General features: G+C 38.5%; 1 protein-coding gene across 1 annotated transcript in view; it reads left to right on the top strand.

The window, feature by feature from the left end:
• LOC137665279 (coagulation factor XI-like) overlaps positions 1-14,096 on the top strand; it is a 69,319-nt gene that overhangs the window by 38,355 nt on the left and 16,868 nt on the right. Inside the window, 1 exon segment of the mRNA XM_068404151.1 lies at positions 11,094-11,190. Within this exon segment, the coding sequence (XP_068260252.1) occupies positions 11,094-11,190 (97 nt within the window).

Genomic DNA, 14,096 nt, shown 5'->3' with positions numbered 1-14,096 from the left:
TCCTCCTAGTCAGAAGGTGTTCATAATCATGTGTCTTATTTCTGTGCGGAACGTCCTAAACATGTAATGGGTGAAATGCTCTCTCTTGCTTGTTGCAGCTGGTCACTATGAAGCAAAGAGTGTGAAGGAGAAGAGATGAGAAGTTTCTCTCCCTAGGCCAGTGGGAGGCAGAAAGAAGTTTTTGGTTCCTGTCTGTCACTTGTTTAGATGTTGCACACAATGTTGGGATAATGTAAAAGAAGTGAGAATTGTAAGATAATGTGATAGACATTGTTGAACGAATAGATGTACCTGAAAAATCTGGACAGACTTTCAGGTACATAAGCCCTTTGTCAAATCTGACACAGAGAGACCAAATACCAAGCTAAGTAGGACCAAGTGTCCTGGTCATAACCAAACTGTGTTAAACATATGCACAATTTAAGGTAGGAGGAGGAACTTCGGATCAAGAGAGAAGGGGGTGGGTTAGTAGAAGTGAAATAAAATGTGATGGGCATAAAATAGAGTTTTCCTTCTAGTCCATGCTATTTAGCTAGACATTGTTGCTCCTACATTTTCTTTAAAACTTCTGGTAAACATCTGTAGAGGTCTGGTTCTGCGTCTCTAGTTCACGATCCTGCTCTGGTTGTGCAGTCCCATCTTCATGATGGAGGCTGTGTTTTGTGCAGCATTGGGGGATAGTGATGAGATGAAAACAAGACAGAGGTGGGAAAAAAAAAAAAGGTAGCAGGGGGGTTTGGGTGAGTTTGGGATCATGTAAGTAGGGAACTGAGATCTGAGAGGTCAGAGGTGGGGTGACTATTGTCTGAAGATTGTTGTTCTGGCAACTGGCTGTTCCGTTGCTTCACTGGGCTGAAACTCTGTTATTTGTAGTACTTAGTCACTGTGTAAAACATGTATCTTCTTATCCTGGGAATTACTAAGGAATCAAAGACATGGATGTTTCTCATGAAATGTGGGGGTTATGTCAGGTCTTTGAAACGGAGGGAAAAAATACTTCATTTTTTATTTTTGGAAAGTTAATCACATATTATGGTGACAGCAGAACTGCTTTGAGTAAAGCTGTATGAATAATTGGTTTTATCCCTTGGCAGATGAACCAAACTTAAAAGAATATTCAGGTCAAACTTCAGTGCAAATTTAGCAAGTTTCTTTGCTAAATCAAATATGTTTCATTTTCATGCTGTCCATTTTTAACCAATTATGGAAAAAAGCCAGTTGGATCCAAAAGGATAAGTCACTGAGGGAAGCTGCTGACATTTCACAGAACAGGGAGGAGCAGAGGTCTGACCTTCTTGGAAGGGTTCCCACATCATTGAACACGGCCAGAGTAGGGCTGTCTCTGTCACCTTAAGCATATGCTACATGATATAAATAAGGCATTGCAGGGAGGAGTTAGAAAACCTTATTAAGGTTCTTGCCTGTGGCCTGACCTGCTATGCTTTTTCTGTTCTTATCTCTGAGTTTGAGTAGATGATAACACTGCACTCACGTCTTGTGTTATGTAATTATCCCCAACTGGCTTGTGTGCAAGTGTCCTATTCTAGTGAATGGAGCTTAGAGAGATATTGAATATAAGCAGGGGAGGAGTTTAGGGGAAGAATTCTTTCTGTCTTATTGTCTTTCTGGCTTGTGGTGTTCCTGGTTGCTTTTTAGTTCAGTTTTAATAAAGTTTTAAGCATTTCTACAGTCATTTAAGCTCCTAAATCTGTAGAATTTATGATTTCTTCTAACAAAACTGAGGAAACCTTGTTCTTACAGACTGGAAGAATTTTTTTTCAATGTTTTCCTGAAGTGAAAGAAACACAGTGTTATTTTTCACAACTATATAATGGTTATAGATGCATTCACCTTAAACTGTGTCATCTTCTTCAAATCTATTTTATGACCAATTTCAGTTCCCTGGGAACTGTGCATTCAGTATTATATAAAGTTTTGTAATTTGTGAAGTCTTCAGTTAATATTTGGGCAGAAAGAAGGCATTTCATTTTGTAATAAGAATTTCTACTAGCTTTGTGGAAAAAAATCCAGTGTCCTGTTAATCCCGAAAGTGCTGTTTCTGTTCACAGCCTGGTGAAACACCTTCAGATTTATTTCATACCTCACAGGCACAGCTGAAGTGTTAAGACCAGAGGAGCTACTATCTTATTCAGTTGGGCTCAGTCTGTCTCAGCTGCTGTATCAGGGATGCAAAGTGGCTGCTGCTTGGACTGTTTGTGTTGGGACTGAGCAAGTAACACATTTTCTCACGCAACTGAAGTAGTTTGGATAATGAACTGCTCCATTTTTGTGAATCAGCAGAGCAGGGCTTTAAATACTAGTTTCACAGTAGAGACTTTTTTTGTGGAGGAAGGTTGAATGTAAAATCTTGCATTGACTCCTTTCTTGGATTTTAGATGGAGTTCCCAGTTCTGTGTCGTATTACATCTTTCATTTTTCTCACAGCAAAGCGTGAAAGAAGGAGAAGGTGAATCCCACAACTTTTACTTTAGCAGTCTTGAGGAACCATGGCCTGGAGATTTTAGGAAAAGCAGATTCTAAGACTCTCAGCCACTCAGCCTAGGAAATGTAAAATTGCCCGGACTAACCTCACACTTTTCAGTCTAGTTGCTTTCAGGACTGACCGCACAGTTGAGTTTCAAAGCGAGTGTAGCTTAGACCTTTATGAACAACATAGCTTACAGCACAAAGATCTCTGAACTTTTCCTTGTTGCATTAAATGCTCCTTCTCACCTCCTCCCAAAGGCTCTGGATTCAGCAGCTTTCTGCTCTATTTTTTTTCCTTATTACTTCTCTGTCTTCTTTGTAACAGAGAGGAGAGAATCCTAACCTTTGAGGACACCTTTGTGCTACTATGCAGGGTTAATAAAATGTATTTTAAATATTGCAAAATTGCATATTGGATGTGTCTGGATTGCTGGTCACTGACTGGAAATAATATTACACAAAAGATTGTAAAGGAAGTACGTGTGTTCACAGTTTTAAGTATTAGGAAGTACTTAAGCTATGGGGGTCATTGACTTGAAAATATTGAACCATTAACATTTACAGAATTTCTTCTGTGACAAGGGAGAACATAGTCATGCTAGAGGTGAAATCCTGCCTTCTTATGGAGCCAGGATTTTGACTCAGGATGTTACCTGGGGAAACAGAGTGCTCTCTGTTGCTGCTCTCTCTCTTTAACACCAGGTCAAGCGGTGCTCTAAATTCCAGCTGGGTAGAGAGAGGCGAGGATCAAAGGAAATGGAAGAGTTTGCAACAAAGATGGACAGGCTGTAGTACATAAAACTGACACAAAGCCAGGATAAAGAGGAACCTTAAGCTTGAGGTTTTGAAATTCTTGTTTTATCTAACTATTTTTAAGCCTTGCATGGTCTAAACCCAGCTTTAGTTGACTTTCCTGGAAAAATAAGCTTCTTGGTTTGATCCCTGGGTGGCCAGAGTGCTATTTGCTGGATATTGGGGAGGAAAGCAAAGGTGACATTTTCCTGTGAAGATCAAAGCATATTCAGTATATAATCCAATTCTGACAAAAGTTGGCAGAATGCATCACTTTCTAGCCAGGACTTTTTTCTGTCCCTGCATCAGAGAGAAAAATAATGGAAAATTTTATGATACTGCCTCTTTTCCCTACATGAGAATTGTCTGAAAGCTCCCCCGTGAAGAAGCATCATGCTGTTTTTTCAGTTATATGCACAATGCATGAAGGATTTAACAATGACAAATTTAGCCCTCTAGGTCATGCCTGTTATGAATGCTCTAAAATTCATAAAGTGCTAGGGAAGTCTTTGGCTTAGCGCTAATTTGAACCATCAATAGATGAAATATTCAAAATGTATGTAACACTTCAGACTATAAGTGGTAACTTGAATGATTAAAAAACCTAAAGCAACTGTAATTAAATTTTAATAATTCATAGGCTGCAATATAAAATGACAAGTTTTTTCATTTTGTAATTTTCCATTAAATTAATTGTGGTAAGAAATGGCAGTTCCCAAAAATGTAAGTACACGTAATCTCAGCCAGCACTGATAACGTGCACTTTTTAATTCATCTCAAATAATTAAGAATATTTATGCAAGAGTAGGACAGTGAGGAATCAATTTAAGTAAGCACTCTGTCAAATAACTGTGTGCTTAAGGTTAAACAGTTATCTAAATGTTTGCTGCATCTAGACCAAAGGACATAAGGAGATATTGCATGCTGATCTTCAGAGCAGAATCTAAGAAACTAACCTTTGCTGCAGGAAGAAAAAGGACAGCTATTTTTGCACCCCACTCCTCTTCCCCAGCAGCTCGATTTTATTCAGTGCAAGTCACTTTGCAGCGCAGGATGTTCCCTGCAGGTTTTGTGAAACTGTGATACTTATGCTCTGTATCCTCACTAAAAAGTGTCAAGGCCACCCAAAGTTTAAATCTGGGCAAAATCTGATCAGCAAAAGTTATCCCAAAAGAGTAGAAGACAAAGGAAAAGAGAAAGGACTGAGAAGAGGAAGAGACAAATATAAAACGCGTGAAGAGAAGAGAGAAAGATAGGGGAGAGGGGTGTTTGTAAATGGTTATTTAGGAAATAGTAGGATACTTTGTAAAAGATTGCAAGAGAAAATACTATTTCTTTAAACCTCTTTTGTGGTGTTTTTTTTAAAGATAAAGCTTGCTACAATTTGCAGTCAGTGCTTGGATGAATGTAATCAATGACAACTTTTTTTTTAAGGTGGATAACAGATATTAACGCTACAGAGGTTTATCCTGTTTTCTGGGGAATTTGAAATGAGCATGAGACCAAGAATTTAGATGTTGAATATATATAATTGCATGGGTCTAACCACAAAGAGAAAATTTCATTCTATATTCAAAGAAATATTTTTATGCAGTAAGAGACAGATAATGCAAAAAAGAGATAAATAGCCTTTAATCCTGATGAATGAACAAGGGAGCTTATGTCTTGCAAGGCAAATAATGAAAACAGAGTACATCCACTATTTCCTGAGCAGATGGAGACACTTCAGTCCTTGGTAGCACTGTGTTATTTTTTTTCCCTTTATTTTTGCATTGAATGCTAAAAAGGCAACTGAATACTAGATAGCTTTGTAATGAAAAAAAAGGACTAACGTCTTATGAGAAAATGAGAGGAACTACATTTTAGTGTATTATACTAGGTGAATGCTCAGTAAAACAGAGCTGTAATCACTGACTGAGACCTTTGCATCGAAGTGCAATGAAAGTCAACATCATGATGGGAAACGCAGCTGACTATTCCTTTATATTTCTCCCCTGGAACATAGGCCTCAGTTATCCTAGGGAGGCTGAAGGAAGAAGTCACTTGCAGAATGACTCATTGAAGAGCCACTTAGATGTTTGAAGTAAAAGTCATATTCTGATCCATTCAGAGGTGTGCAAAGTAAATAAAACCCTGACAAACTGGAGACTGTTTCTGATGGTGTTAATGGAGGCAATCAAATTCTTAAGACAAACCCCCCATTTTGAGTTGGAAATATCCACTACAAAATGGATTTTTTCAATAGCTCGTTTTCCTCAGTGGAAAATTACGGAGAGCAGCATATGCATATGTGTAAGAGCTCTCTGTGTTTGTGTAAAGCAGTCCATTTTCTCACACATAATCAGCATAGGCCTTAATTGCTGAACATTTCCCACAGCTGGCAGATAAGGTGGTTTAGTTAGTTGTGCATCTGCCTGAAAAATGTTGTTAGGTAGTCAATTTTGTTATTAGAGCTCAACTTTCCATTTTATTTGTACATTTCTATAGTTTTTTGCCTTTCAAATGCTATGGGAGGAGTTATTGTACATTGTAGGTAGCACTGCAGTTGTAACTCAAAATTCTGAATATGGAGGTAATTTTAAAGTATGCACCATTTACTTATTCACTGTGATTTTAAAAAATAATGTATTAATTGACTTTCAAGAATAAGCAAATCGTTATTCTTATGAAAAGATTCCTAAGTTTCCATGTATCTTCATGCAACGTATGTTTTGAGGCATGCCTACATACAGATATATATAAATAAATATATTCATTAATTTTTATTTATATGTTTATGTAATGCTTTTTATTATTTAATCTAGGAGTGTTCAATTTCTCTTCTGAAGCAGATCAAAAGAGAATTGATTTAGGTACATGTGGCCCAGTGGGAACAAGGAGATAAGGTGCACTAACTCTTCCAGGCAATATCACAGAGAACAGAATTAACATGGGCTGTCAAACGTGATTTTTCAGTAGTTTCATTGATATAATAGGTAAAAAGTAATACGCAGCTGTGGTTTTCTAATTTAGATCTGGATTGTTACAAAGGTATGGATGATATAAAGGAAATAAATCAAGTGACCCTAGTATCCTGTTTATTCTAGTAAAAAAGTACAAGAAAAGTTCAATCCAGTAAAAAAGTGACAATTTAAAAAAAATAAATACACAAGTTAATTACACTTTAGAATTCATTGCCTTAACTAAGCTGGAAAGAATTTAGTATGAAGCAAACACATGAATTTTGACTACCTCATCAGTCAGGTTTGCTCAGGAGACAGGTATTTCACATGGGATGTCTCCATTTGATACACTGTCTCCAGTAAAAAGCAGGATCTGGATTTTTAGATGAAGGAAACAGAAACCCAGTAGCGAACATTTATTCTTATTCAAAGTGACTTGATTGGCTCATGCCCTGAAGAGTGATGGTTTGTACTAGATAACAATAATTGGGTTTAACAGGTCATTCTTTCGTTTTGTTTTGTTTTAAATTTTCTTGCCAGACAAAAGCATCTGATATATCCCAGTCTGACAGTAGACCTTAAAACAAAGTTTTGTGCTTTGAACATCTAGTTTATGGGATACAAGGAAAAGATTTTTTTCTCTTAAATGAAAATGTGTAACAGACGGTGACTGCCCATAGCTCTTGACATATAGAAATGGGACCATCAGAACTGTGAGTCACAGACAGGTTGGGTGTTTCACCATGCCATCATACCATTGGTTACAGCATTCAACTTTTATGCTCAGATGCCATTATGAAACAGCAATATGTTTTGAGAAATTGCTAACATTGGATGTATTTTGGTTTCGGTTTGCTAACAAAAATATAAGAGAGTGAGAATGACAGCTGAGTGGGAGATTGTTACAGCTGAAATAACTTACTTGCAAATTTCTCTGGGCTTTTTATCTGTATGAAAGCTCCTCTGTAGAGCAGAAGCCATTTCAAACACATTAACAGCAACAGAGAATCAAAATGAGCATTACCGAGACTCTAATCTGTGAATTCAAAGCACAAGTATGTTTACTCGGAAATTCTGGCCTCGGATAGTACAAATAAAAAGAAACGCTGAAATAATTACAAGAATATTTCTTTTGTAATGCAGATATGTTTATCAATATGTAAAATGTGTAACAAATAGAGTTTTGGAGAGACTTCTTGGACCTAAGAAACATGGCTATTTATTTTCTGATAAGAATTATAGGGACAGCCCTCTGCCAAACCCCACAGCCTTTTCTCTAAGAAGCTCAAGAGTTTGCCAGACAGCAAAATATGATTTTTATTTTTAGTTCTGAACTTACATACAAGACACATATTCATAATTAACACTAGCAAAATCCAATATGACTTACAGATGCATGTCATTCTGTTTTTGACCTGTATTGCTGATATTTTTCCTCTCAAAATGAAAATGTTATGTCCACATCAATACAGAACGTTTTTTATGCTTTGATGCTCCAGACATGGAGCTGAATTTGTAGCTGCCTCCTCCCTTTCCCCTCCCATCCTCCATTCTCCTGTCGTCCGCATCCCCCTGGGAAGAAAAATGAGGCAGAAACATTGGTTTTGGTCATTTCAGTCAGAATGGTTATATCATACCACCATACAACTTACCACCAGAATTAGATGTCAAATCCGCAGCAAACTGTAGGATTTTCTCCGTTAAATTAATTATTTTTTGGAATAGGCTCCATGACTGGTATTTATCCACACTTCTCATTTCTGTTTATGTTCAAATTAGCACTAGCTCTTACCCACACCATTTGCTGGTGCAAGCATGTATGTGTACCTCTGCGGTTCCTTTTCTATTACCTCATCAGCTATGGGAAAAGTATGGGTCATCTACCATTTTACCATTATTATGTTCTAATAATCCCTATCCAGGTGCTTTAATGTACTTGATGGAGTCCTTTTTTTAATAGGAACTGAAACATACCATCTCGTAGGGCTGTGAAGAAGGTTGTCCAGGACCCGTCAGCAGTTTGACATCTGAAGACATTATTTGCTTATAGTCATCTGCAGGGTATGGATTTGCACAGCGCTCACAATCTCAGCACTCACAATCAGAAAACTATAGTTAGCCATTGTCATTTAAACTATGATTAATGTATAGTTTTAGAATTATAATGTAAAATACAACTGAATGTTTATTTAGATTACCACAAACAGCTTTTTTGATGGAAAGCATACTGAAAGTAGTTTTCATTCAGAACTGAACAAATAAAACAAGGGAACTGTGATATAGTGGCCAAGAGCTTAAACTGATGATACATTTGATACATATGAATGTAAAGTTGCCTTACAAGTAAATCTAAGGGAGCTTGACTTAAAAAGTCAGTTATTGTCTAGTGATGAAAAGTACTTCATTTTTTTTTTAATAGGGATCCAAACCAAATTCTCATGTGTTTTTATCAAAGAAAAAGCAGAATTATTTCTGATATGCTGTTGAGGTTTCATTAAGTTTAAAATACTCGCACAGTATGCAACTTCTGCAGTCCTTCTTGAGAAAAGAACAAGCACCACATGCAAGATGAAATATTAATTGATCTTTTTTTTCCTTTTGAACATTTTTAGTAATGCAAGTCACTCTTGAGGAAAAAACCTCAAATATAATGTCACACCATCCATAGACTCTGAATGAGCAGAGTATAATGAATTATTAAATGTGAGGGCTCACTACTATAGAGGAAAATTCAGCAAACCAAATGTTAAAAATTATCCTCTTATTTTTGTAGATTTCTAATTAATAAATGAAAGCTGTAAGCCAAATATTTCTCCAGCACAAAAAGCCCTTTGCAATTCTTGGTAGATGGGAGAAAACAGAAGTCATGATTTCAAATTTATTTGAAGTTTGCAGACCTCCAAGCAATGTGATAACGTTTGTACCCCCATTTATCTTGAAGCTGATCTATATGCTGACAACCTGAGGAACATGGAAGCCTCTGTCACCAAATGTCTCTCAAATCCAAACAGACTTGGTGATGTGTTTGTTACTGGTGTAGCAGGGAGACATGCACAGAAGAAACACTTGAGTATACCTGCAGTTACAAAAGAAAATACCCCCCATAGTGCTGCTTAAGAAAAATGCCCGGCGACATCATTGCAAGGCTGGGCATAAGGAGATTTTATGGGGAGATTAGACAAAACTGTTCATGTACCACATAGCTGAGGACACCTAGGACAGAGCTTCAGGAGTCACGCCTCTCCCCTCCACTGTAAATTGCCAGCAATTAGTCTGCTTTATTCAGAATCAATATTTTTAAATTAAAAATGAATATATAATGACTTCTAATACTACTGTGTGATTTTTCTGCATTAATTCAATTGCAGAAAGAGTTATAATATATGATAAAATTTCCACTGTCTTTCAAATATATCCTCTTCACATTATACCAAGGGTGAGCAGGGATTTTAATTATGTCTCTATTACTTTTTGTTTTCTCTGAATTTCAGTTATTATGGTTGGATATCTTCTACTGAGTGACAGATATTTTTGTGTTCAGACTATGTTAAGACATTTTAGATTGTTTTATGAAGATAATGTTTTGCATTTTTTACATTGCAACATCTAGTTTGACTCTTCAGACCTCATTCGTAATCAGCAACACTGTCTATAGAGTCCCAGGAATATTTTATACTTGAAAATACCCATTTTTTTTTTCTTTTGGCCATCTGTCTACCACTGCTTACTCAAGTCAGTGTAGCAGAGGTCATCTTACATTTCCTGTCTAAGGCTGTCAAATTTATTTTCAGCCTTGTCAAGTTTAGTCTTTGCTTTTTCTTTCTGTGCTAAGTGTGTTTCTGTTGGCATTTCTTTTTCTGTCTCCCTTTTGAAATATTGCTTCTTGTGCCATTCATTGCTCTGGGACCATTCTTGGTTTATTTTAAAACATTGACTATTTTCTTTCTCTTCTTCATTGTGTCTCTTACAACCTCTAATGCAACCTTAAAACCCCTTAAAGCAAAGCAGATATAGTCATGGTATTTGGTTTGCTCTTCTTGTTTCATATGAACTGAACTCAGAAATCTGATCAGAGTATCTTGAAAAGAAAATTACATAATTCTGGCTCAGAAGGTGGGAAAAGTTCTGTAACATCTCTGAATGCTTGTTTAATCTCTGAGTATTCTTATATTTTGAACAACAACAAAAAAAATCACTAAGGAAAAAAAATCCTGTACTCTTAAGCATTATAGCTAGGATACTTAAAAACTCTGTAAGAAAAAAATAACCAACACTTTGTGCAACACGATGTATACATGCATAATTTGTCTAGTTTACGATTAAAATGCTTGTATTACACCGTTTGTGCTGGTTACCTGCAGACAGACTGATCTAAGCTTATCTATAGCACACTGGAAGTGGCTCATAGCAATTTTTGTCTATACTGTGGATCCAAAATAAGGTTGGGCCTGGACAGCCCATACGACTGCAATGACTGGCACCCAGATATGTGTGGTGCTTGGCTGCTGCTTGGATAACACTAAGGGGACAAGGTGGTTGCAGCTCTTCAAACCATGCAACTAGTAACTGATTAGAAAGTATTTTGTTTACTTTTTGCTTTGAGGAATTTTTCAGGCACATCTTCCAGGATGCTGATTCACCCTGAAAGTTTCAAATAGTGCATTCAACACAAAAGTACTTAGCATTTGGTAGAGCTTATTAAACCCCTTGCAACAGATTTCAAGAACAGTTTTGTCCTTGTTGACACAGAGTGAATTGTTCATATTGCTACATCTTTCTTTTTCACTTTGTTTTCATAAAATAGTATTCTGAAACTTTATGACTGACCTTGAAAATACAGTTTTGCACTGAAGTATCTTTTTCCTCCTCCAGGGAGCTTTTGTCTCTACCTTGACAGACCATTCAAGAGGTGAAAATGTGGAGGTGTTTCAGCTGCTCCCTCCTTGGTTTGCACCGCCAGCAAGGTCAGGTACCACTTACTGCACTTACTATTCTTCCTATGCGAGACCATGAAATGGAAGAGGGACACCCAGGCAGCAGTGAGTTTTAGCGGTTTGAAGGCACGGTCTGGGCCCTGACCACACGAAGGGGCTTTGCCCCTATTTCATCCCCTCAAGGAGCCTCACCGACCGTATCCGTGCCCCAGGGCAGCTGCCGTCCTGTCCCGCCCCACTCCTTCATGGGAATAACATGATTTCCTGCAACTTTGGGAGACTACCCAAGGAGGGGATGAAGAGCAGAGATGCACTGAGAGGGGTGCAAGGCAAGAGGGCTGCACTGTTCCCAAAAGAAAGCAAAAGCTGCGCCATGCCTTGATCAGGTGAACAGACTACGAATCCCTGCAGAGCAGGGGAGCGAAGGCCGTGGGAAAGGGATAGCTTTGACTGAGTCTGGGTTTTGCTGCTGGTGCCGCTCAGGTGCTGTCTCGCAGTGGCGGGCAGCCCTGTGAGGCAAGCGAGCTGCTGCGCCAGCACAGCAAGAAGCTCTGGGCTTCTCCGAGTGGGCTCAGGGCAATCTAAGGCAAAGCCAGATGCCATGGAGAGCTACAAAATGAAAAAATTCATGTGTTTCAATCAGTTGTGCCTCTTTTACGGGAGCTTAGGCTGTTGGGGTAGGGAAGGGAAGGCTGTGCATGCAAACCAGAGCGCTCTTGTGAGGGTCGGCTTTGCGCTCTTTCCTTTGTAACTGACACCAAGGCAGGCTGGTGGGGTAGCGCTCGCAGAGACACAAGCTTCATCCCTAATTCCTCCTTTGCTTGAAAGAACTGTCGTCTACTGCCTTGCTTTCCTGAAATGGTATTTTGAATGTTCAGGTTCAAAGAGCCGGAAAGAATAAAGGAGCCTGTGTGTGACTGTACCCTTGTGAGTCACTCAGACAGGCGAAGACACGGGAACCCTGGGGGGCGCATGACAGAAGCCTGTGCCTGTGACAGGGGATGCTTCAGCATTTTGCATCAGTCAAGAGGTTGAATGTAACTGATCAGCTGTCCAGGCAGCAGAGCCTGAAGTTTAGGATTGCCTTCTCCCAGCTGAGCACCCTAAAAACTAGAATGCTGGGTCAGATTCAGGTTTTATTTTCCAAATAACGTTTTTGGGTTCTTTTTGATGTGGTACAATGGCCTTTACCGGAGAGGAAAAACTCCTTTACTTGAATAATCTGTAGGGATTTGCTCATTTTCCTGAGAGGAGGCTGCTCGCTGGTTTGAGGGGGATCAAGGTTCCTGCCCAAGGCTAGGTGGCCATCTGTGCCATGTCAGTCTTTTCCCCTCCCAGGGCAGCAGGATCCCCTGGACACGGTTCCAGGGTGCTATGGGTTCCCTGAGTTAGCTGTCCAGTCATTATAGGATTGGGATTTGGTTTTGTGTTTCACGTTTTTGCATGAATTGGAGGCTTCTCTAGTATGTTGCAAGTTGTACAGTTCACCTGCTGTCTTGGTTGTCTCCTGAGAGACAATCCCAGTCCCCTGGGACTGGTGATGTAGGGAAGACTGGCTTTTTAACTCTAGCCATGTTTATTTTTGTAACTAACTCTGCCGAGAGACTGTTCCTTAGCCCTGAGGGTAAGTGGCACTCTTTTCCCTCTCTGCTTCAAAACAGGATAGCCTAGTCCAAATTGCCTGTTGTGAACAATGACTGATGTGCTGTCCCTTGACCCGTGTCCAAGCATTATCTGTTAGCATTGTCATGGGCCAAAATTATGCCAGAGTATGCTAATGTTTAAATAACATGGATAATTGTGGCCCAATGTCTTGATGCTGTTTAATATACTAATATGGAGGTACTAGTATCAGTGTGACTTAGGGGCTGAACTACTTTACCAGTATTTAAATGCTCCTGCTGATGTGTTCTGTATCATGAAGATTGTCACAGCAATTGTGATGACTTCTGGAAAAAAACAACAACATAGCATCTAGGTAATTTGAAATTAAAATATATTCAAGTGATATGCTTTGGGGTGGAGAATAGACAATTCCTGCCTTGGAAGAGCTGGAAGCACATCTGTCATTTTAGGAGAAGTTCCTGAAACTGTCTGAGGGCAAGGGAAGTTTGAAACGTGTTGCAACTACCTAATGCAAAACTGAACCTAAGGGTTCTACATCTCTTTGTTCACTTTCTTTTAAATGAATTAAACCGTGGAAGTTTTAGGACACAAGCCCATTTCCACTTAGTTCATTCCATAACTTAGTTGAATTTGTAACTTAATTATAGCCATAGATGTGTTAACTCACAGATCAACAGCTCATGATATTCTTTCTTCATAAGATAAAGCTTTTTGGGGCTCCCTATCTGTAGTTAAAATGCTGTAGATAGAATCAATGATATTTTACCTTTTTAGAGGACAGGTTTATAAGAGCCAGAAGGCCATGAAGAAGCACATCAACAAAACTAAATGGTGATTGTAGAAATTTGTTTCAGAAATTCAGTGGTGACTGTCAACCTACATAAAGCTTTTAAAACTCTGTCCTCTTGGTAATTTCCTATTTTAACTGAAGGATGAGTGTGGGCACTGCTAGTTCATTCTGAAATCATTCTCTGCTTGCTGAATTGAAACGGGATCCAAAGGCAAGAAATTGGACCTGAAACACGTCCTTGTTTTTGATGTAAGCTCTATGATGCCATGTGTGAAGCACAGCTTAAAGATTGCCACCTGGTTAATTTAAAGCAACACTGAATTTATTTAAACTAATAAACAAACTTTCTAAAATATTCTTGTGAATGTCACATCAGCTGGTTATGTTGATTATAATAATCACTTTGCTACACCATTGTAAACATCTTCCTTTCTGCCTGTTTATATATATATCCACAAATTATCTAGAGGGTAAAATTACACAGTCCAGTGCTTGCTTGTTTCTGTGGAGACTTACTGATTTTTC

Source organism: Nyctibius grandis, chromosome 6 (assembly GCF_013368605.1).
Source record: "Nyctibius grandis isolate bNycGra1 chromosome 6, bNycGra1.pri, whole genome shotgun sequence".
Classification (NCBI taxonomy): domain Eukaryota; kingdom Metazoa; phylum Chordata; class Aves; order Nyctibiiformes; family Nyctibiidae; genus Nyctibius; species Nyctibius grandis.
This window is presented reverse-complemented; position numbering and strand designations above follow the sequence as displayed.